The following is a 22,850-nucleotide window of genomic DNA, read 5'->3' as shown; positions in this document are numbered from 1 at the left end:
ATTGTTTGCAGACTCCATTTTCAGAGTCCAAAAATGCCATAACAGGAGAAACCTCCCACAAGTGACCCCATTTTGGAAATTATACCCCTCTTGGAATTTATAGGTTTAGTGACGATTCTGCAGCAGTGGATGTTGCAAAGAGAAAACTGCAAATACTGTGGTGAGCAAAAGGGTAACAATGTTTTGAACTTTTGACTTTCAGGCTCCATATCTCACCATCCACTACTGCTTTGAACTTGAGACCACCATCATTTTATAGACAATCTTCTTGGCTATCTCATACATAAATTTGACTTGCAACTATTTAGCATATGATTAGTTATACAGATTCTCGTCATGTCACTGCATTGTTACTGTTTGGTGGAAAAATATTTTTCTTCCTGAATACTATAAAACACAACCTAATAGCTCAGTGGGTTATTACGCTGATTCCCAAGTGAAAGGTCACTTGTTCGAATCGGCCAAGAAAATTGCCAAACTGCATCATGTGCGTGCCATGACAGTTTGAAGAATGCTGGCACCAGCCCTGGCAGTTACAGCAGGAGCTCCCAGCAGTAACTGCACCAAGCACAGCTACTGTGCCAGAACAATAACCTGGCAAACTGTTACGTCCACTTGCGGGAACTTCCTGCAAAATAGGATGAACCAATATGTCAGGAAAGGGGTCAAAGTAGTCTTTTCACAATATTTTTTTTATTTTAAACTGTATACACCAGTAAGAAGGGGCAGATCTTTGTTTCCTGCATATTCAACTGTAATGTAATCTGTGGCCATAATCAGCTCAGAAAAAGACAGATAAAGGAGTTACAAACTTCCCTGTTAGACTGTCAAAAAAAGAGGTCGGCCACTTTCTCTTGTTGGTGCAGCTTTCCTCACAGACTGCACAGCTCTCTGAAGGATGACAAGCTGGATGGTAGCGCTCTGCTGCGATCCAGCCTGTCATCTCAATGCCATCCCAGCATGGGAGAATTCTCCTGCTCAAGCGGTCACGTCATTTGCCGGCACCGCATGCGCAGGAGAATTCTCCCACGCTGTCAGTGACGTGCATGAGGTGAGCTGAGTTCATTGGACATGAACTCGGCTCATCTGGATGCCGTCACAGCCAGACACTGAGGAGCTTCTCAGTGTCTGCGGCATGGCAAGCTGGATGGCAGAGTTCTACTGCGCTCCAGCCTGTCATGTCAATGTAGCAGAGCTGAAGCTGTCCAGGGAACCATGGAAAGGGAAGGATGAGGTTGGTTTATTATTTTACTTTTATTGCAGGAGATCGTTGGCTTCAGCTGGAATGAGCGATACGGTAAGTAGGGTTTAATTTAGAACAATAAAGAATTGTGTCTTTATTTCAATTAAAGGACTTTATTCTGGGTGTTTGTGTTTTTTTAACTTTGACTATGGGGTTAGTAATGGGGATGTCTTATAGACGCCTCTCCATTACTAACCTGGGCTTGATGTCAGCTGGCATTATAAGCTGACATCAACCCCAGCCCTATTACCCCACTGCCACCGCTACAGGGCAGTGGGAAGAGCGAGGCTAAGTGCCAGAATTGGCACATCCTATGGAAGCGCCATTTCTGGGGCGGCAGACGGCTGATGTTTCTAGCCTGGGAGGGAGCCAATATTCATGGCACCCTTCCTGGGCTATTAATATCAGACCCCAGCTGCCTGCCTAGCCTTAGCTAGCTATTAAAATATCTGGGACCCCACGTCATTTTTTTTGGGTCCCCCATTTTAATAGCTAGTAAAGGCCAGGTATTCAGCTGGGAGCTGATATTAGTAGCCTGGAAAGCTCAGTGGGTATTACCCCCTTCCCAGGCTTCAAACATCTACCCCAGCCGACTGCTTAACCTCCGTTAGAGACTAAAATTACGGGGAACCCGACGCCAATTTTTTTTTTTTAAATAAATGCTTTATTTTAACACTAAATGACAAGTACAGTAACCAACACTGTCACTGTACTTCTTATATATGTGACTGACATGTTTCTATCTATCTAATCTATGTGTGATGCTCTATTCTTTCTGTTCTAAATTGTCGGGTACCAGTGTATGCCGCTGCTGAATTGCCAGCTTTTCATGTTTCACTGTGAGCACTGTTCCCATCGATTTGGGCAACCACTGTAATGCCACAACCACCATGGCTGTGGCATTACAGTGAGTGGCAGACAATCCCTCCATGATTGGTGCTCTAAATAGCGCCAGACATGCAGGACGGGGACACGAGCTCCCGCCCGAGCATCTGGAAAGTACTCGGTGAACTCCGAGCATCTCGAGTACGGAGATGCTCGGGCGAGCTCCGAGCAGTGGCGAGCATGCTCGCTCATCACTAATTAACAGTATTACTGTGAAAAAAATCCAGTTACGCTTTTGGTGCACGAACAGTTATCGAACATAACCTCGAACAGCCGAATTTTTTGCAAATCGTTCGTGTTCGTCGAACGACTCAAACACCGCCCAAAACAGCTCGAATTTGAGATTGGCGAACAGTTCGAGTCGAACACCACTCATCTCTAGTAGTAAGTAACCGGAAAGCCCCCTCAATGTCTGTTTTGGCCGTTAGGGTGCCCCTTCCCAACTTCTTGACCCGCCTTGTCAAAGGAGGTACAGTATATACTACTGTACTTTGTTCCGCGTCATTTACTGACCTGCCCCTTGGATATGACAAATGGTGGATTAGTTCGAATGTATAGGGTTCCGTTTTTGGCACGACTCCCAAAGCGGATACCACTACGTCTTGTAAGGAAAGTGTTCTGAATGGAACCGCCATTCTACCTAAAGATATTTCTTTTTTTAATTTTCTTGTCACGACGTCTGGGTATTGGTAGGCCGATTTTAGATTTTTACTCCAGCCTTTCTTGATTTTAGAAGGGCATGACATGCCTATATCTGTGTCTCCTCCTCCTTTTACTCCTCCACCTCTTTTCTTTTCACATGACTATATGTACTTGTCACTTTTCCATGTGTTAGTTGTGTCTTCTGAGCAGTTTGTCCGCTTTTGGACACCTTTGAAGGTGTTTTCTATGTGTTTTTGTTTGCCTGCCATTGGTTTTAAAGGTGTTCGACGAACCGTTCGGCGAACATGCCGGTGTTCGATGAACCGAACCCGAACACTACGGGGGTGGCTCAACACTAGTCGCTGCTCCTCCGCCAGCCGCCATTGTATGGACAGAAGTGCTGCACTAAGGCTATGTGCCCACGATGCAGAAATGAAGCAGAAAATTTCTGCAGCATTTCTGCATCTCCCTGGCAGAAAAAACGCATGCAGATTGTGCATGCGTTTTTCCTGCCAAATACATGCGGATTTGAAGCGTTATTCACATGTGTTCCCGCATGCGGATTGACAAGCGCTTTCCAGGCGATTTTAGCATCACTTGGAAAGTGCTTGACAACTAGGTCACACTATATAAATCCATGCAAACAGCATGGATTTATATAGTGTGACCGAGAGAATGTCAAAAAAAAAAAAAAATTAATAATATATATAAATATATATATATATATATCTTCCGATGGCCCGTTGTGTGTAGCTGCGCTCGTTCCTGCCTGCCGGGATATAGCGGGACACTGCACTGAAGGGCCTGCGGTCACATGACTGTGACATCACCGAAGGTCCTTCAGTCCTGCCCGCAAGCAAAGGGAAGGAGACCGGGGGCCGTCGGAAGGCGAATATAATTTTTTTTTTTTTTTTTAATTCTTTTTTTTTTTTTTTACAGGTACAATGGTACACAGGTCTGGATGAGAGTCTCCTCTCCTCCAGAACTGGGTACCATGCGCACATTGAAACACATATAATCCGTGAGTACAAATGTACTGACACGGATTATATGCGTCTCAATGCAAGTCAATGGCGGCGATTACGCCGCGCTTCCGCACAATTAATGGATATGCTGCGGATTTTTGAGCGCAGCATAAACGCTGCGGAAAAATCCGCAGCATGGGCATTGACAGTGCGGCTTGTCATTGGGGACCATGGGGGGCGGATTACCAAGCGTTTTTGAAGCGTTTACGCTGCGGAAATTCCGCAGCGTAAACGCTTGAAAAACGCATCGTGGGCACACAGCCTAACAGGAGAACGTGGCCGACATCTTTACCTAAGAATCCGTCAGTGAGCTCGTTCTGACAGTCTATCAGGAAACCTTCCCTTGAAAAAGCCTGAGACGCTCCACGCGAAACGGGAAGCGGCACTGGCCCTTTTAACTACCTACGGGGCGCTAGTTCAGTTCACAGGTAAACCACTGGGCATTTTTTGGTATTTACCTTTGGGTTACATAGTGTTCCAGTTTGTTGCAGTGAAAGTGCGTGTTCTGTTGCCCTGAGCACTTGCCTCACCACTAGGTTATGGGGCATTACACCGCTTCTTAGCACTCTCTGGACCCTCATGTTTCCCCATAACCGTTTAATAATCTCTAATAACCGCCAACAGGTTTAAATAGCCTAATTTTGGTATACCTGCCCCCTATTTGCTATTTATATCCTCGTCTTCCTACACGTCATGTCGTCATTTTTGTATAATTTTAATGAATTTTATACTAATAAAGTTGATATATCTTTGCATATTGCCTCTTCAGATAAAAAGAGGACTTGAATTCTATAGTGCCACCTATTGGCACTATAGAGTTAAAGGGTTGATTGTGACTTGTAGGATTGCTGCTTCCAATAGGTGGAACTATAGAGTTAAAGTCCTCTTTTTCTCTGAAGAGGCAATTTGCATATAAAATTTCCCAGAGGAGCATTGCACGGCGAATAAGCCTCCTTACCTCGACATGCCAGAGCCGGTATGTCACTCTCCACAAGGAGAAACGCTACTCCTTAGACCTACACTACAGACCAAAGGTTGGACACACCTTCTCATTTAAAGATTTTTCTGTATTTTCATGACTATGAAAATTGTACATTCACACTGAAGGCATCAAAACTATGAATTAACACATGTGGAATTATATACTTAACAAAAAAGTGTGAAACAACTGAAAATATGTCTTATATTCTAGGTTCTTCAAAGTAGCCACCTTTTGCTTTGATGACTGCTTTGCACACTCTTGGCATTCTCTTGATGAGCTTCAAGAGGTAGTCACCGGAAATGGTCTTCCAACAATCTTGAAGGAGTTCCCAGAGATGCTTAGCACTTGTTGGCCCTTTTGCCTTCACTCTGCGGTCCAGCTCACCCAAAACCATCTCGATTGGGTTCAGGTCTGGTGACTGTGGAGGCCAGGTCATCTGGCGTAGCACCCCATCACTCTCCTTCTTGGTCAAATAGCCCTTACACCGCCTGGAGGTGTGTTTGGGGTGATTGTCCTGTTGAAAAATAAATGATGGTCCAACTAAATGCAAACCGGATGGAACAGCATGCCGCTGCAAGATGCTGTGGTAGCCATGCTGGTTCAGTATGCCTTCAATTTTGAATAAATCCCCAACAATGTCACCAGCAAAGCACCCCCAAACCATCACACCTCCTCCGCCATGCTTCACGGTGGGAACCAGGCATGTAGAGTCCATCCGTTCACCTTTTCTGCGTCGCACAAAGACACAGTGGTTGGAACCAAAGATCTCACATTTGGACTCATCAGACCAAAGCACAGATTTCCACTGGTCTAATGTCCATTCCTTGTGTTCTTTAGCCCAAACAAGTCTCTTCTGCTTGTTGCCTGTCCTTAGCAGTGGTTTCCTAGCAGCTATTTTACCATGAAGGCCTGCTTCAGAAAGTCTCCTCTTAACAGTTGTTGTAGAGATGTGTCTGCTGCTAGAACTCTGTGTGGCATTGACCTGGTCTCTAAACTGAGCTACTGTTAACCTGCGATTTCTGAGGCAGGTGACTCGGATAAACTTATCCTCAGAAGCAGAGGTGACTCTTGGTCTTCTTTTCCTGGGGCGGTCCTCATGTGCGCCAGTTTCTTTGTAGCGCTTGATGGTTTTTGCAACTGCACTTGGGGACACATTCAAAGTTTCCCCAATTTTTCAGACTCAATGACCTTCATTTCTTAAAGTAATGATGGCCACTCGTTTTTCTTTACTTAGCTGCTTTTTTCTTGCCATAATGCAAATTCTAACAGTCTATTCAGTAGGACTATCAGCTGTGTATCCACCAGACTTCTGCACAACACAAATGATGGTCCCAAACCCATTTATAAGGCAAGAAATCCCACTTATTAAACCTGACAGGGCACACCTGTGAAGTAAAAACCATTTCCGGTGACTACCTCTTGAAGCTCATCAAGAGAATGCCAAGAGTGTGCAAAGCAGTCAGTCATCAAAGCAAAAGGTGGCTACTTTGAAGAACCTAGAATATAAAAGACATATTTCCAGTTGTTTCACACTTTTTTGTCAAGTATATAATTCCACATGTGTTAATTCATAGTTTTGATGCCTTCAGTGTGAATGTACAATTTTCATAGTCATGAAAATACAGAAATATCTTTAAATGAGAAGGTGTGTCAAACATTTGGTCTGTACTGTATATTGCTTATATTTAAGAGAAAAATTTATTGCAGTACAATGTGAACATCAGACATTTAATCATTTTTATGATACAATAATCAAGATATTTAGATAGAATATAATGGGTCATTCCACATCAAGTGGACCAGTTTTAAAAATCGTCCCCACTCGACCTTCTCCGATTTTGTTGAAAATTTAATAAGTGGGATTTCTTGCCTTATAAACAGGGCTGTGGAGTCGGAGTAGGTGCTCATTTTGGTGGAGTCTGTATAAAATGGACCGACTCCGACTCCTAAAATATATAATAAATTGGGTGCAGTAGATCAATGCAGTTTGTGGGGAATATTTTTTCATAGGAATTTGGGAAAGTTATGAAATGTCCTATAAATGGCTGTTCTATTCCTGATCTAAGGCTACATTCACACACAGCGTTTTTGCTGCGTTTTTTGAGGATACGTTTTTCAGCTGCAAAAGCAGATCAGCTTTTTAAAAAACCGCATCACCTGAAAGGTTTTTGAGCTCATAGATAATGTTTTCAATAGCAAAAGCAGATTAAAAAAACGCCGAACAAACTGACATGCTCATTCTTTGTGAGGATCCGTTTTTGAGCCCAAAAAACAGATCCTCACAAAACGATGTGTCTGAATGTCATATCTTGAAACCCATTGACTTTGCTGGGATGCCCAGAGACACTGCATTTTGCTGCAAAAAACGAATCCGCAAAAACGCTGTGTGTGAATTATGGCCGTAGCCAGCAAGGGGCAGGGAGGGGGGGGGGAAGCTGCCCCACCCCCCACAAGCAGGGGCACGCACCTATCAAAACTCACTTGTATGCTGCAGTGCTCCCGTCCTTCACTGGCTCCAGACTGCAGGGGGCAATCTCCCCTCTCTGTCCTGTCTTCTGCCGTCTTCACCAGAGAGGAGGGGGAGGGGTGCCTGCCCTGCTCAGGATCCGATTCCTGGGCCCCGAGCTGGAGAAAGTGAAAGTACTACTGCTCATCTCTGTCACAGGAAGGTAACTAATGCTAATATTGTAGGTGATTATTATGTGCTCTCTGTACAATGTGTGTGAACTATATGTGCGATATGTGCAATGTACTATTTGCTGTCTGTAGCTGTCATCTGTCTATCCCTCCATCTATTCATCATTAGAGTCATTCCATGTCAAGTGGACCAGTGGTCCCCACTCGACCTTCTCCGATTTTGCTGAAAATTTATAAGGATGTACATGTATGTTTGAAAAGAGGTTCTGTAAATTTTTAGGGCCAGTTCTCAAATACATTGTGCACTGTAGACCTTTCACTGGAGGTTCCACCAAGCCTGCGGCTTCAGCTAAGAGGATTTTGCAAACTTTGTCACATAGCCATTAGCGTTCTATACTGGCTATGATGCTGAAATTTGGCATACTAGCTCAACTTTTGCTGCTGAACACGATAAAATTATTACCGGCTATGACAAAACAATATTTCGGCCACAATTTTGTGTCAAAGTAGCTTGTAAAACGCGTTGCATAAAATTTATGCCAAACTTTGCCATATATAACTCAAGACCAAAAACCAATAGTAACTGGTGCTTTGCCCTATACACCAAACATCTACATGACTTTGCATTGCTGCAATATCACAGTGAAACCATATGTATTTGTGGAAATATTCACACCCACATTTGATGAAAAACTTAAAAAAAAAAAATGAATTTTACCTATTTTTAGATCAAATTTCTCAAAAAGGGTACCCCTAAAATATATTAATTCTGATATCATTAGAAAGAGCACATTTTTCTCTACAAGGATCATTGGTTTTTTTTTTTGGAGTCTCTCAGTTTAAGAAAAGAAAAATGCCACTGAACATGGTGTTATTTATGCGCGTAATGCATTGATTTTGTGTTTGATTTTCAGATTCTTATCACGTTACAGAGTTGTATTGTTGCTAGCAATGTCTATTATAATCAAAAATCTATAAACCTTTTTGTTTATGAAAAGTTATCGACTATTGTTACATTTTATTGCATATATTATTTATTTTTTAGCGATGGAGAATGAAATTGATGAAGAATCGGCCCAGTGCTCTATCGGCCTTGCGAACAATTCGAAGTGCCACCTTAAGACATTCACCCATAGCAAGGATGAGTTGAAATTGTTTACAAGCTTTGGATTGGATGAACAGAAATTGATGCGTCGACGAGTGGGACTAAATTTTGATGAACATTCACAAATCTGTTTACACCATGAAGCTTCATTCTTGACCAAATATGAGCATTTGCAAAAATCATGTTGCAATCCTTTTGGGAAGAAAGGTCATAACACCAAAAAGAATTTGAGAGCTATCAATTTGTTAGCAGCTGACCAGTTGAACGAATTTACAAAGAATGATGTGCAGCCTGGCCAGAAGATGTGTGCATCATGTCAAAAAGAATTTGCTAACAGGAAAAAATCAGCTGATCCAGTTTCCTCTGAATCAGATCCAGATGGAATGGAATGTTCTCCTGAAAGTCTAAATTCAAGCTTAACATCCATTGGCATCTCTCCTCTGAAATATCCACGGGTAAGCCAGCTGGATTCACTTGGATATGCAAGGAGAAAGATAAGCCAGGTACAAAATGCATTTTCTAGCAAGATTGCTTCAATTGGAGGGCTTGAGCCGAAAGACATTGAGCAAACAAAAACAGCACAGTGCAAAATGTGTCTGGATTACAATCACCTTTTGACAGATTTGAAGCAAAAGCTGCAGGTGTCCAGTCGGGCAGAAAAGGTCCAAATCTTGACATTGGCACCTAAAAGTTGGTCCATTAAGGCTATATCAGATGAATTCGGTGTCTCTGAACGAATGGTCAAACAAGCTCGAAAGCTTAAATGTGAACATGGGATCTTAACCTTACCTAGAATCAAGTGTGGCAAGAAAGTTTCTGAGGAAGTGAAGTAAAAGGTGCAGGCATTTTTTGAGGATGATGAATTCAGTCGAATGTGCCCTGGTAAAAAAGACTATGTATCAGTGCGAATAGCAGGAGAAAAAAAGCAGATGCAAAAGCGACTATTACTGAGCAATATGAGGGAAATGTTTGTTGCCTATCGGGATCGGAATGGCCCTGAAATTGGATTTTCCAAGTTTTGTGAGCTTCGGCCAAAGTGGTGCGTAACCGTTGGATCTGCTGGAACACATTCCGTTTGTGTGTGTACCATTCACCAAAATGTCAAACTAATGCTTGCAGCATGCCCAATCAATGATGACTACAAAGAGCTCATATGCAAAATGGTCTGTGGAATTGAATCCAAGGACTGTATGCTTGCCCATTGTGATAAATGCCCGGGTACTGAAGTTTTAAAAGAATTTCTAGTCAATGTGTTTGTCAACAGTGACCCTGAAGATATTATTGAGTTCAAACAATGGATTCACACTGATCGAGACACGCTTGATACCAAACAACTGACTATAGAAGATTTCATTGAAGAATTGGTTTTGAAAATTTCTAAACTTTGTAGCCATCACTACATCGCCAAGCATCAAAGTAGCTATTTGAAATCGTTGAAGGAAAATCTGAGGCCTGGAGAGCTTGTGATCCTTATGGACTTTGCTGAAAATTACTCATTTATTGTTCAAGATGCCATTCAAGGTTTCCACTGGGAAAATAGTCAAGCTACAGTACACCCATTTGTAATTTACTTCAAGGAGTTAAATGGTGAAGCTGCGCAGAACATCAGCTTGTGCATAATCAGTGATTGCTCACGACATGACACAGTTGCAGTCCACACTTTCTTAACAGTAATTGTGGAGTATCTCAAGACTCATCTATGGGATTCGTCATATCCACTACTTCAGCGATGGATCTGCAGCCCAGTACAAAAATTTCAAAAATTTTCTCAACTTCTGCCACCACAATGCTGATTTCAATATCAGCGCTGAATGGAATTTTTTTGGTACCAGTCATGGAAAGTCACCCTGTGATGGGATTGAAGGGACAGCAAAGAGGTTGGCAGCTCGTGCCAGTCTTCAACACCCAACTGAAAACCAAATACAGACCCCGGTGGATCTATTCAACTTTTGCAACGAGCAACTGCATGGAATCAAATTTTTTTTTGTTCCAAAAGAAAAAAATGCCGAAATACGGGTAGTTCAAGAGGAAAGGTTCAAAGATGGACATACAATTGCTGGAACAAGAGAAAATCACCAGTTTGTGCCAATTGATGACAAAAAGATTTGCATTTCAAGGGTGTCAAATGACCCATCATCTTTCATTGCCCATGTAGATAGATCTGTCAGATCAGAAATGCCTTTTGTGCCAATTGCAAACCTCCAGCCAGGGCAATACATTGCCTGCATTTACGAAAGGAACTGGTGGATTGGAAATATTTCTGAAATTTCAGTCGACGACCATGATGCATTAATAAATTTTATGCATCCTCATGGACCAGCTAGCTTCTTTCACTGGCCTGTGAGAAATGATACATGCTGGATTCCCGAGCAGTCAATCATTGCAATAATTCCAGCACCAGCTGCAACAGCAATGGGCCGACAATACAGCTTCTCTGAACCGATTATGTTGCAAATTCAGCAACAATTCCAGACCACTTAGACTGAACATTATGGCTTGGGAACCAACAAAAGATACCCAATATTAGGCTTGGGATCCTAGGCAAAGACACCCACCCTCAGGCTTCGGAACCTGCGAATAAGAGACCGCCTGCGGCTGGCCTTGCACTGCTATCGGCCATGGCTCCTAGGCAATGGGGCTGCCAATTCTCGAAAGACAGCATTATTACAATTCTTAATAGGATTATAATACCAATTCTTAGGGAATTGGTTGTGGTATAACCACCATGGACCAACACAAGGGTTTGAATAGTGCAGTTACCATTCATTGCTTATTAATAAATAACACCATGTTCAGTGGCATTTTTCTTTTCTTAAACTGAGAGACTCCAAAAAAACAAAACATTGATCCTTGTAGAGAAAAATGTGCTCTTTCTAATGATATCAGAATTAATATATTTTAGGGGTACCCTTTTTGAGAAATTTGACCTAAAAATAGGTAAAATTCGTTTGTTTTTTTTTTTAAGTTTTTCATCAAATGTGAGTGTGAATATTTCCACAAATACATATGGTTTGACCGTGATATTGCAGCAATGCAAAGTCATGTAGATGTTTGGTGTACAGGGCAAAGCACCAGTTACTATTGGTTTTTGGTCTTGAGTTATATATGGCAAAGTTTGGCATAAATTTTATGCAACGCGTTTTACAAGCTACTTTGACACAAAATTGTGGCCGAAATATTGTTTTGTCATAGCCGGTAATAATTTTATCGTGTTTAGCAGCAAAAGTTGAGCTAGTATGCCAAATTTCAGCATCATAGCCAGTATAGAACGCTAATGGCTATGTGACAAAGTTTGCAAAATCCTCTTAGCTGAAGCCGCAGGCTTGGTGGAACCTCCAGTGAAAGGTCAACAGTGCACAATGTATTTGAGAACTGGCCCTAAAAATTTACAGAACCTCTTTTCAAACATACATGTACATCCTTATAAATTTTCAGCAAAATCGGAGAAGGTAGAGTGGGGACCACTGGTCCACTTGACATGGAATGACTCTAATGATGAATAGATGGAGGGATAGACAGATGACAGCTACAGACAGCAAATAGTACATTGCACATATCGCACATATAGTTCACACACATTGTACAGAGAGCACATAATAATCACCTACAATATTAGCATTAGTTACCTTCCTGTGACAGAGATGAGCAGTAGTACTTTCACTTTCTCCAGCTCGGGGCCCAGGAATCGGATCCTGAGCAGGGCAGGCACCCCTCCCCCTCCTCTCTGGTGAAGACGGCAGAAGACAGGACAGAGAGGGGAGATTGCCCCCTGCAGTCTGGAGCCAGTGAAGGACGGGAGCACTGCAGCATACAAGTGAGTTTTGATAGGTGCGTGCCCCTGCTTCTAGGGGGTGGGGGGTGTGGCAGCTCCCCCCCCCCCTGCCCCTTGCTGGCTACGGCCATAATTCACACACAGCGTTTTTGCGGATCCGTTTTTTGCAGCAAAATGCAGTGTCTCTGGGCATCCCAGCAAAGTCAATGGGTTTCAAGATATGACATTCAGACACATCGTTTTGTGAGGATCTGTTTTTTGGGCTCAAAAACGGATCCTCACAAAGAATGAGCATGTCAGTTTGTTCGGCGTTTTTTTAATCTGCTTTTGCTATTGAAAACATTATCTATGAGCTCAAAAACCTTTCAGGTGATGCGGTTTTTTAAAAAGCTGATCTGCTTTTGCAGCTGAAAAACGTATCCTCAAAAAACGCAGCAAAAACGCTGTGTGTGAATGTAGCCTTAGATCAGGAATAGAACAGCCATTTATAGGACATTTCATAACTTTCCCAAATTCCTATGAAAAAATATTCCCCACAAACTGCATTGATCTACTGCACCCAATTTATTATATATTTTAGGAGTCGGAGTCGGTCCATTTTATACAGACTCCACCAAAATGAGCACCTACTCCGACTCCACAGCCCTGTTTATAAGGCAAGAAATCTCACTTATTAAACCTGACAGGGCACACCTGTGAAGTGAAAACCATTTCCGGTGACTACCTCTTGAAGCTCATCAAGAGAATGCTAAGAGTGTGCAAAGCAGTCATCAAAGCAAAAGGTGGCTACTTTGAAGAACCTAGAATATAAGACATATTTTCAGTTGTTTCACACTTTTTTGTCAAGTATATAATTCCACATGTGTTAATTCATAGTTTTGATGCCTTCAGTGTGAATGTACAATTTTCATAGTCCTGAAAATACAGAAAAATCTTTAAATGAGAAGGTGTGTCCAAACTTTTGGTCTGTACTGTATATCTTTGCATAAACCCTAAAACTCCATTTTCTCTGTGTTTTCATGTCCTTTGGAGTGGTTGTTTCAGTGATACACATCTGCAGTTCCTTGCAGATGGGTTAGCGCTAATCATGTTTGGTTTTGTTTTTTTTGAATTATCAGTAAAGTTTGTAGCTCTTCTATTTGTCTTTTTACGCCCTGCTCTCAGCTGTTTATGACAGACAACATTACAGTTGAACGTGCAGGGTAACAAAGAGCCTGTAAAAGCCAAACATAGCAAAATTTGCAAGAAACCCCTATTGCTAAAAATTATTTTTTAGCCCAAAATACATACATTTAAGTAAAAAATAAAACAAATTGTCTCCAACTCCTTTAATTCTGCTCATTCATTTTTAGCACACATTGAGCAGTATTAAGTCTGTTCACTAGCTGCTGCTGCTAGTACATGTTAAGAGAGGATTTATTGTGACTAGCAGCTAAATCAAACCATATAATTCACTGCTTTTTATAAGATTATAAAATTATACTCCTCCCACACAGTATGATGTGCATGTGCTTTTTAATTTGTTGCATATCCTCCTTCACCTCCAGTGTTTACGACTCTTGTCTCCACCTTCATAGTTACCAGAACAGATCCTTCACCTACATAGGTTGTCCCTTCTAAGACATTTGTAACAAATCAAGGATATGCCATAACTGTCAAATGAATATGCGACCACCTATCTCAAAAACAAGGGTCTTGTCAATGCTGGAAGAAAGGGAGATATGTTCTCACCTGAAGACAATAACAATGAGTGGATATTCTGCAAATATTAGAAACTATATTCATGTAATGTACAATTTATGGGGTTATTACACTAATAGTTATGCCTAAAATGAACCAAATAATACATACATGTTCTTATTGTAATGGCACCCGGGCATATACTGCTCCGGCCCATAGACCAAGCTGACTCATGTTGTGAATAATCCTCATCTATTACACTACCCATTGTATGACAGTGTTCAGTGACATCAAACCTACAATTATACACATACACACAGCGAGTGATAACAGCCTGGGAAGATTTGCTTCTAGAAAACGAGCTAACTAGCAGAAGTAGGACTGGACTATAAAGGGTTAACAAGGGGAGACATTCATCAAGCACAACCAGCTCTGCTTATCTATTACAAGGCAAGACTAAACATGCCAGAAGAGAGGTAATATCAGGGAATGTGGATTTGCAGAGGAGGATGGCTCAGGTCTTCATACCCAGCTGCCTTTTCTATCTGGCACATAGACGCTATTAGCAGGTGGAAACCATCCAATATATGCAACCCAAGAAACAGATTTACACTGCAACACAGAACAACATATACTGACCATAGTAATGCAATTGTAGTCTGCAACTAAGTAGTATATACTACGTCTGGTTCCAGATTTGTAAAGCAGGTCAGGGGCTTACCATCCTCATAGGGTCAGACCAGTCATCTGTTAGTATTTACCCCCCTACCAATACAAGCAGAATATCCCATAATGTCCCATATATTAACCCATTCCAGACATCCACCAATTTTAATCAGGTTGTGCTACATGTATTTAAAAATAATTAGTTCCATGTCACAATTTGTATTTAAAAAATCTTAGTAATCTTACAATTTTCACAATGGCCACTATGGCTTTGACTCTATAGGCCCCTATACACATTGGATTAATGTTGGCTGTACATGCAGATATCAATGGGTTTGGCTGATAATCTTATGTGTATTGGGGTGCCAGCCAACTGATGACAAGGGGAAATACTGATCGAACAAGTCAGTTTTTGGACAGCAGACTGCACTGTTCTCCCTGAGATAAGCTGCCGGCCGATGCATCAGGTGGTGGCTCTCATGGAGAAAAGAGAACGCTCGGCTGAATGAGTGCTCCTGTGTATGGGAGAGTGGCCTGAGATGGTTGTTAGCTGAACGATTGGCAGAAGCATCACTCAGCCATCTAATGTGTATGGGGGGCTTTATTTCTGTCTATCAGGAACAGGGCTGTGGAGTCGGAGCCCATTTTGGTGGAGTCGGTATAAAATGGACCAACTCCGACTCCTAAAATATATAATAAGTTGGGTACAATAGTTCAATGCAGTTTGTGGGGAATATTTTTTCGTAAGAATTTGGGAAAGTTATGAAATGTCCTATAAATGTCTGTCCTATTCCTGATCTCGGGGTCTAGACTTTTAGCTGAGATGAATCTGTGTCGGAGTCGGTGTCATGGAAATTGAGGAATCGGAGGTTTGGCTTACCGACTCCACAGCCCTGATCAGGAAGAGTTTACAGCAAAGCTCCATATTATCAGAGGCACGATTGCAATGACTGATAACTCCTCTATACACAGCAGGTAACAATAAAAACCAACAATCACAATAGGCAATGTCAGTGCTGACCCTGCTTCCCTTCCCAATGACCTTTGAAAAGGCTCATTACACTTTAATGCAAACTGTACGACTGGGCGGGCCCTATTTTTTCTTTTGTGTAGTACATATTGGGGTGAGTGGGGTTCCAAGTGCTCACTATGCATCTAGATAGGTGCCTTGGGGGGTCTAGTTTCCAAAATGGGGTCACTTGTGGGGGAGCTCCAAAGTTTAGGCACGCAGCGGCTCTCCAAACGCAACATGGCGTCCGCTAACAATTCGAGCCGATTTTCCATTCAATTTGTTAGCGGACACCATGTCGCGTTTGGAGAGCCCCTGATGTGCCTAAACAGTGGAGCTCCCCCACAAGTGACCCCATTTTGGAAACTATACCCCTCAAGGATTTTATTAAGGTGTATAGTGAACATTTTGAACCCAGAGGTACAACACAGAATTTGATAACATTAGGTCATCATATTGAATAAGTTGTCATTAGTCTTGAGCGCAAGTGCTCGCTACTTGAGTTTGCATCGGGTACTCAGGTATGCACCATGTACTGCGTGTGCTCGAGTGACATGCTCGAGTCCCTGCCCCGCATGTTTCACGGTTATTAGACACCCAAAAAAAAACATGCGGGGATCGCTCGTGCATGGCAGGCAATCCCCGCAAAGTTTTTTGGGCCGTGAAGCATATGAGGCGGAGACTCGAGCATGTCACTCAAATACCCACGATACTCAATGCATACCAGAACACCCGATGCAAACTCAAGTAGCGAGCACTTGCGCTCAACACTAGTCGCCATATCGTCATCTTTTTTTCTTACTTTTGAAAAAAATCCCAACCCCATCACAACCCTAACCCCAACCCCAGCCCTAACCCCAACACAGCCCTAACCCTAGCACAACCCTAACCCTAGCACAACCCTAACCCTAGCACAACCCTAACCCTAGCACAACCCTAACCTGAGAGTTTATTTTTTACGCCGTTCCTCATGCGGCTTAAGTGATTAGACGACCTTATTCTTCGGGTCAGTGAGACTACAGCGATACCAGAATCATATGGGGTTTTTATGACTGACAGCTGTCACACACTAAAAGACGCATTTTTTGTAAAATCTAGTTTTTGCATCGCCATATTTTGAGAGCTATAATTTTTCCAGATTTTGGCAGACAGTCATTTGACGGCTTGTTTTTTGCGGGATGAGCTGACGTTGTTATTTTCAGGCAAATGACATTTTTTGATCGCTTTCTATTCCGATTTTTGGAAGGCAGAATAAACAAAAACCAACAATTCAGGAATAGTTTTTTTTTTTTTTTTTCTGTTCCGCGTGTGGTAAAATTGATAAGGCAGCTTTATTCTTCGGGTCAGTACGTTTACAGCGGTACCACATTTATATCGTATTTCTAGGTTTTGCACTTTTACATAATAAAAGCAATTTTATAGAAAAAAATTATTTTTTAGCATAGCCTTATTCTGAGAGCTATAACTTTTTTATTTTTCGGCTGATTGAGCTGTATGGCGGCTTGTTTTTTGCGGGACGAGATGACGTTTTCAGCGGTACCATTTTTATTTATATTTGTCCTTTTGATTCCATTTTTTGTTTGGCGGTATGGTGATAAAGCATTGTTTTTTGCTTCGTTTTTTTTTTTTTTTTTTACCGTGTTCACTGAAGGGGTTAACTAGTGGGACAGTTTTATAGGTCAGGTTGTTCCGGATGCGGCGATACCAAATATGTGTACTTTTATTGTTTTTTTTTTCATAATAATATTTATTGATGGGTACATTATATTTTTATTTTTGGTGGATTATTTTTTTTATTTATTTTTTTATATTTTTACAATTTTTTTTTTTATTTTTTTTTGACTTCCTGATCGTTTTTATACTTTATTACTTTGTCCCACTATGGGACTTTCACTTTTTTTTCTCTGATCGCCTGCATGGCACAGGAATGCAGCACCATCCCTGTGCCATGCAGGCTGTCAGCGCTGGACAGGGAGAAGATTGTTTGGAGATGCACTGCGCATGTCCAAAAAATCTTCATGCTGTTTGGTGACCCGGATGTTGTCATTACGACATCGGGTCGTCATGGCAACATCCTGGAAGCCACGGCAGACAGCGCTGGAAGCCGGAAGAGGAGGTGAGTATCTGCGATCACCTCCCCTTGCCACCGCAATGCTGCGATCGACTTCGATCGCAGCATCGCGTGGGTTAATATGCTGGGAGCAGTGCGTGACCTCTCCCTGCACATAGTACCGGGTGTCAGCTGTGACAATCAGCTGACACCCGGCGGCGATCGCGCCCGCACAGCCTGTGTGCGCGCGCGATCGCCATGACGTACTAATACGGGTCTGGCTCTTAAGTCCCAGGGCACAGACGCTTATTAGTACGTTTAATGTTGTTAAGGGGTTAATGATAATGAAATCGCCCAGTATACATGCAAAAGATCACCATGACCCAGATATGATGTCAGGACTTTCATCTCTATGTATATTACTCAGTAATTCCAAGAGAAAGATCACATCTCAGTCTCTCCAGAAGTGCTGGAAATCAAAGTACTATGGATCAAGCAAAAGATCAGCAATAGCAGAAAGAACAAACTCTAAGGGCATGTAAATGAAAATACGCAGTGGTGTTACCTGTGAGAAAAACGCTGGCGTGAGAGATGCTGTGGGAAACGAAGGGCTGAGAATACCAAGAGTGCTGGAATCGCTACTTGTGATAACCACCGTGGGTGTCAACTCCAGCTCTTTGGGCTTTTTAGACTTGATGCTCTTATTATCCAGTACATAGGGTTCAGGCTCAAGATCTGCTTCAGCATCTGGTTCAGGCCTGGATTCTGATTCCTCTATCTCCATGTCACTAAGAATATCAAGTTGTGGGGATCCCAAATCGGTTTCGTCAGCAATATCCTGACTGGATAAAGCAGGAGACAAAACTGGAGAATGTTTTGGAATGGGTGAGATGGAAATGTTTGGGGGAGAGAGAGAGGTGCTAATTGTCACACCTGGAGGAGGCTCTGCAGGCTTCTCATGGGGTTCTGGAGGCAGACGAAGAGCTGTAGATATAATGGGTGCAGGCTCAGGGTTTTTACCTGGTGTGGTCACAAACCTAATGACTGATGGTGCAGCCTCAGACATTATTTTCTTATAGCTTGTATATTCCACATTTGCAGTTTTGAAGAGCTTTACACCGGATGAATTCAAGGAATTGAGGGTGAATGACGTGTACAAACCAGAGTGAATGTAATCATTGCGCCCGGAGGATTTGGCAGGAGGACACAATAACCGCTCCTTGCTACAGTTCTCCTGGTCACGCACGATGCAGGTGCTGACAGGATTGGCAGGGCTTCCATCTATTTCTCCTTCAGCTTTACACAATGTAGCAGGATCCATGGTGAGGATATCGGGGTACGAGACAAACTTGTAAACAAACTTCTGCCCATTTACTTTTTTGATTATATTCTGGAAAGAATAAGAGTAGTTAGTTCCATAAAATATTACGCAGAGTCAGAACTATATAACCAACAGATCCACTGCTTTTTTAGACTAAATTCACAATGCATTTTTTGAGGATTTTATTCACAGATTTGCATAGGTAACAATGGCAGTGGATTACAGTAACAGACTAGTGGAGAAGACTTTAGAGATGTCATTCACATGCGTAATGAGTAGTGTTGAGCGAGCACTAAAATGCTCGGGTGCTCGAAGGTCGGGCCGAGCTCACCGTGATACTCGCGTGCTCGACCCGAGCAACGAGCCCAATGTTAGTCTATGGGAGACCCGAGAATTTTTGCGGCTGCACCCCCGACAGTCTTTTAAAAGCCTAACAAGTGCCCAAAACGATAGTGACAGTGCTCAAATGACATATGAACAGCATGGGGATCGCCCCAGGAAGCATTTCTGACCCCCAGGTCACTGCTATCAACAACGTGGTCAGAGGTATTAAGCCACTTTTAAGGGCTCACAATAAAACGTTCAAAAACGAAACAAATGGTTTTCCAGTGAAATATGTTAAGGAAGTTTCTTTCCAGGGTAAAGACTTGTGTATAAGGTAAAATAAATAACCCCCCCAAAAAAATACTCCTCCACACCTTGGGCTATGTTCACAAGTAGCATTTTTTATGCGTTTTTGCACTTTTGTATTGCTTTCAACCGTGACAAATGCATTCACCGGGAAATGTCATTTTAACATTTTACAACCTTATCTGGCCATGTGCTGTGTGACACATGTATACAGTGCTGAAAAGACATGGGAACAGCATGGGGGAAGACCCCTGGAAGCATCTCTGACACCCAGGTCACTGCCTAAAAGTGTGCCCATCAGAAGTCATCCTTGCCGCATCAGAAGATGCAGACTTGCAACTATCCCCGTGCAAGTACTTGTCCCAGGGCAGTGTTCAATTGTACCTCCCCCATTCCTTGCAATGAGAGCGCAAATATGCAGCCAACCACCCACCCACCCCCAGACTGCAATACCATACTGCTAGCTTTCACTTTAAATTGGGCCTTTTAGGCATGTGGAGGCGGAATCTGGCCACCACGTCATGGCTGGGTTGGCGGCCTGGTATCCATACTCAGTCCCCAGCCGCCCGGCGGCCGGGTGTCCACACTCGGTCCCCAGCCGCCAGGGGGCGGCCGTGTGTCCACACTCGGTCCCCAGCCGCCCCGCGGCCTGATATCCACACATGGTCCCCAGCCGCCTGGGGGCAGCCAGGTGTCCATAAACGGTTCCCAGCCGCCCCTATTTCTCCTGTCACCTTCACACACACTTTTGTAAGCCTGGCCTGCTTTAGGGCAGCATTGGACGAGCCCACCAGAGAGGCAGACTCCTCCGGTGGGCCCTGGCTTCTCCATCAGGGGAGTTGAGAGTGCCAAGGAGAGGAGCATGATGATGATGATAGAAGTTAGCATCTGCTTTGTTTTCTTGGAATGCAAGCGCATGTATGCAGCAGCGGCTAGGCCTGAGGTGGTCAGCGTTTTGGCGCATATCCTACCTCCTCCGAGGATTGCTGGATGTTTTCCTGCTACTATCCCAGTTCTATGACTCCTGTTAAAACAAAGCTTCAGGTGATAAATGATGGATGAGGCAGTGGCAAAGGAGAAAGAGCAGGAGGAACAGGGACCATTCACATCAATATCAGGCCAGTCAACCACATATGTCTGGTAGGATATGTTTCTGTACCAAAAGGAGCGGTTCGGCTAAACAGTTATAGGGCATACAGTGAGTGCAATGCCTACCAAAAATTTTGAGGCACTCCAATGCCCCTTGGAAATGACATGGAGGTCAGAGGGCCTTAACTAAACCGTTTTTTTCCATTTATAGCAACTGGGTCTCCTGTACACTGTTGGCCTAAGCAGTGAATGGAAGGCTTTCCAAAAATTATGAGGAACTGCAATGCCCCTTGAAACAGACGTGGATTACAGCGTACTAAAAACCTTCTACCCATTATTGGGGAGTGGGTCTCCCTTAGTGTTCGCCTATGCATTGAAAAGCAAAAGCTGACTAAAATTAGGAGGAAATGCAATGCCCGTTGGAAGAGTCGTGGAGGTTAGAGGTAATTAAAAACAACATTTCAATGCCCCTTGGAAGAGCTGTGGAGTTCAGAGTGGTTTAACAAGACGCTTTTAATGCCCCTGAGAAAAGACGTGGAGGTCCCAGTAGATTAACAAGATGGTTTTAATGCCCCTTGGAAAAGTGGTGGAGGTCCCAGTAGCTTAACAAGACGGTTTGAATGCCCATTGGAAGAGACGTGGAGGTCCCAGTAGCGTAACAAGACGGTTTTAATGCCCCTTACAAGAGCCATACAGTACAGCATCTTAAAAATATTATTCCCATTATTGGGGAGTGGGTCTCCCACAGTCTTTGCTTATGCCTTCCAAGCAAAAGCTGACAAAAATTAGGACGGAGGAACTTTCAATAATGGCAACACGAACCACGGTCACCCTGGTGGTATAGTGGTGATGGAGGCTGAGGATAAGGAGAACATCATAAAACAGCCGAAATGAGGACGCGTATACCCATGTGTGTGTGTGAAGCGGTGCATGTGAATACACCTCCCGAAATAACACAGTGGATTTGACTTTATGTTACTCTGCTGTCATTTGGTGGTGATGAGAAGTCTGGCCCAATCCAGCCCTTGTTCATTTTGATAAGGGTCAGCTTGTCAGCATTGTCAGTTGACAGGCGAGTGCGCTTATCAGTTATAATTCCCCCAGCGGCACTAAAAATATGCTCAGATAACACGCTAGCGGCAGGGCAGGCCAGGACCTCCAAGGCGTACAGAGCGAGTTCATTCCAAGTGTCCAGCTTGGATATCCAATAATTAAAAGGCACAGAGGAATCACGGAGGACGCTGGTACGGTCGGCAAGGTACTCCCTCACCATCTTTTGAAACTTTCCACTCCTTGTGAGAGTACCCTGCGCCTCAGGGTCTGTCCGAAGGGAGGGTCTGAGAAAACTGTCCCAGAACGTTGACAGTGTTCCCCTGCCTCTGCTGGATTGGAGTTGCGTCTCTCTCGCATGTACGCCTTGGTTGGGCAACGAACTGTGACCTCTGCCGCTAGCGTGTTCAGATGGGAATTTTTTTTAACAGTTCTGCAGCAAGGGCCTTCTGGTACTGCCCCATTTTTGTAGACCTCTCCACCTCAGGAATAAGAAAGTGAAAGTTCTCCTTGTAGCGGGGGTCTACAAGTGTCACCAACCAGTAATGACTGTCACCCAACATTTTGACAACGCGAGAGTCACGGTTAAGGCAGCGTAACATAAAGTCAGCCATGCGTGCCAGACTGGTAACGGGCAAGACTTCCGTGTCCTCACCAAGATGACGACTGACCATGCTCTTCTCCTCCTCCTCCTCCTCCCCCCTGTCCTCAGGCCACCCACGCTGAACTGACAGTATGACAGTTGTACAGGTACTACCGTCTACAGCGCATGATACAAGCTCCTGTTCTTCCTCCTCCTCCTCCTCCTCTCCCTCATTGTCCCCCAATGCACGTTGGGATGAGATGAGGCTGGGCTGTGTGTAAACGACCGCTACGGCTTCTTGATCCATCTCATCATACTCTGGCTGCAATGCCTCCTCTTTAATTCTCTGCAGAGAGCGTTGCAAAAGACAGACAAGTAGAATGCTGACGGCAATGATGGCGTCATTGCCACTCACCATCTTGGTGGGCTCCTCAAAGTTTGTCAAGATGGTACATATGTAAGACATCCAGGTCCACTCCTG

General features: G+C 43.4%; 1 protein-coding gene across 4 annotated transcripts in view; it reads right to left on the bottom strand.

Moving 5' to 3' along the window:
- ELK4 (ETS transcription factor ELK4) overlaps positions 1 to 22,850 on the bottom strand; it is a 59,393-nt gene that overhangs the window by 19,054 nt on the left and 17,489 nt on the right. For all 4 annotated transcript variants that reach the window (XR_012292015.1, XM_073666962.1, XM_073666961.1 and 1 more), the window contains exon 3: positions 18,262 to 19,086. Coding sequence is in view for 3 of the 4 variants with exons in the window: in XM_073666962.1 (XP_073523063.1) it covers positions 18,262 to 19,086 (825 nt within the window). In the remaining variant the exon portion in view is untranslated. The remainder of the gene's footprint in view (positions 1 to 18,261; positions 19,087 to 22,850) is intronic.

Source organism: Phyllobates terribilis, unplaced genomic scaffold (genome assembly GCF_046119375.1).
Source record: "Phyllobates terribilis strain yellow unplaced genomic scaffold, ASM4611937v1 Scaffold_2__4_contigs__length_985480577, whole genome shotgun sequence".
In the NCBI taxonomy this organism is placed as follows: domain Eukaryota; kingdom Metazoa; phylum Chordata; class Amphibia; order Anura; family Dendrobatidae; genus Phyllobates; species Phyllobates terribilis.
The sequence above is the reverse complement of the archived record's forward strand: the minus strand, read 5'-3'. Positions and strand labels throughout refer to the sequence as shown.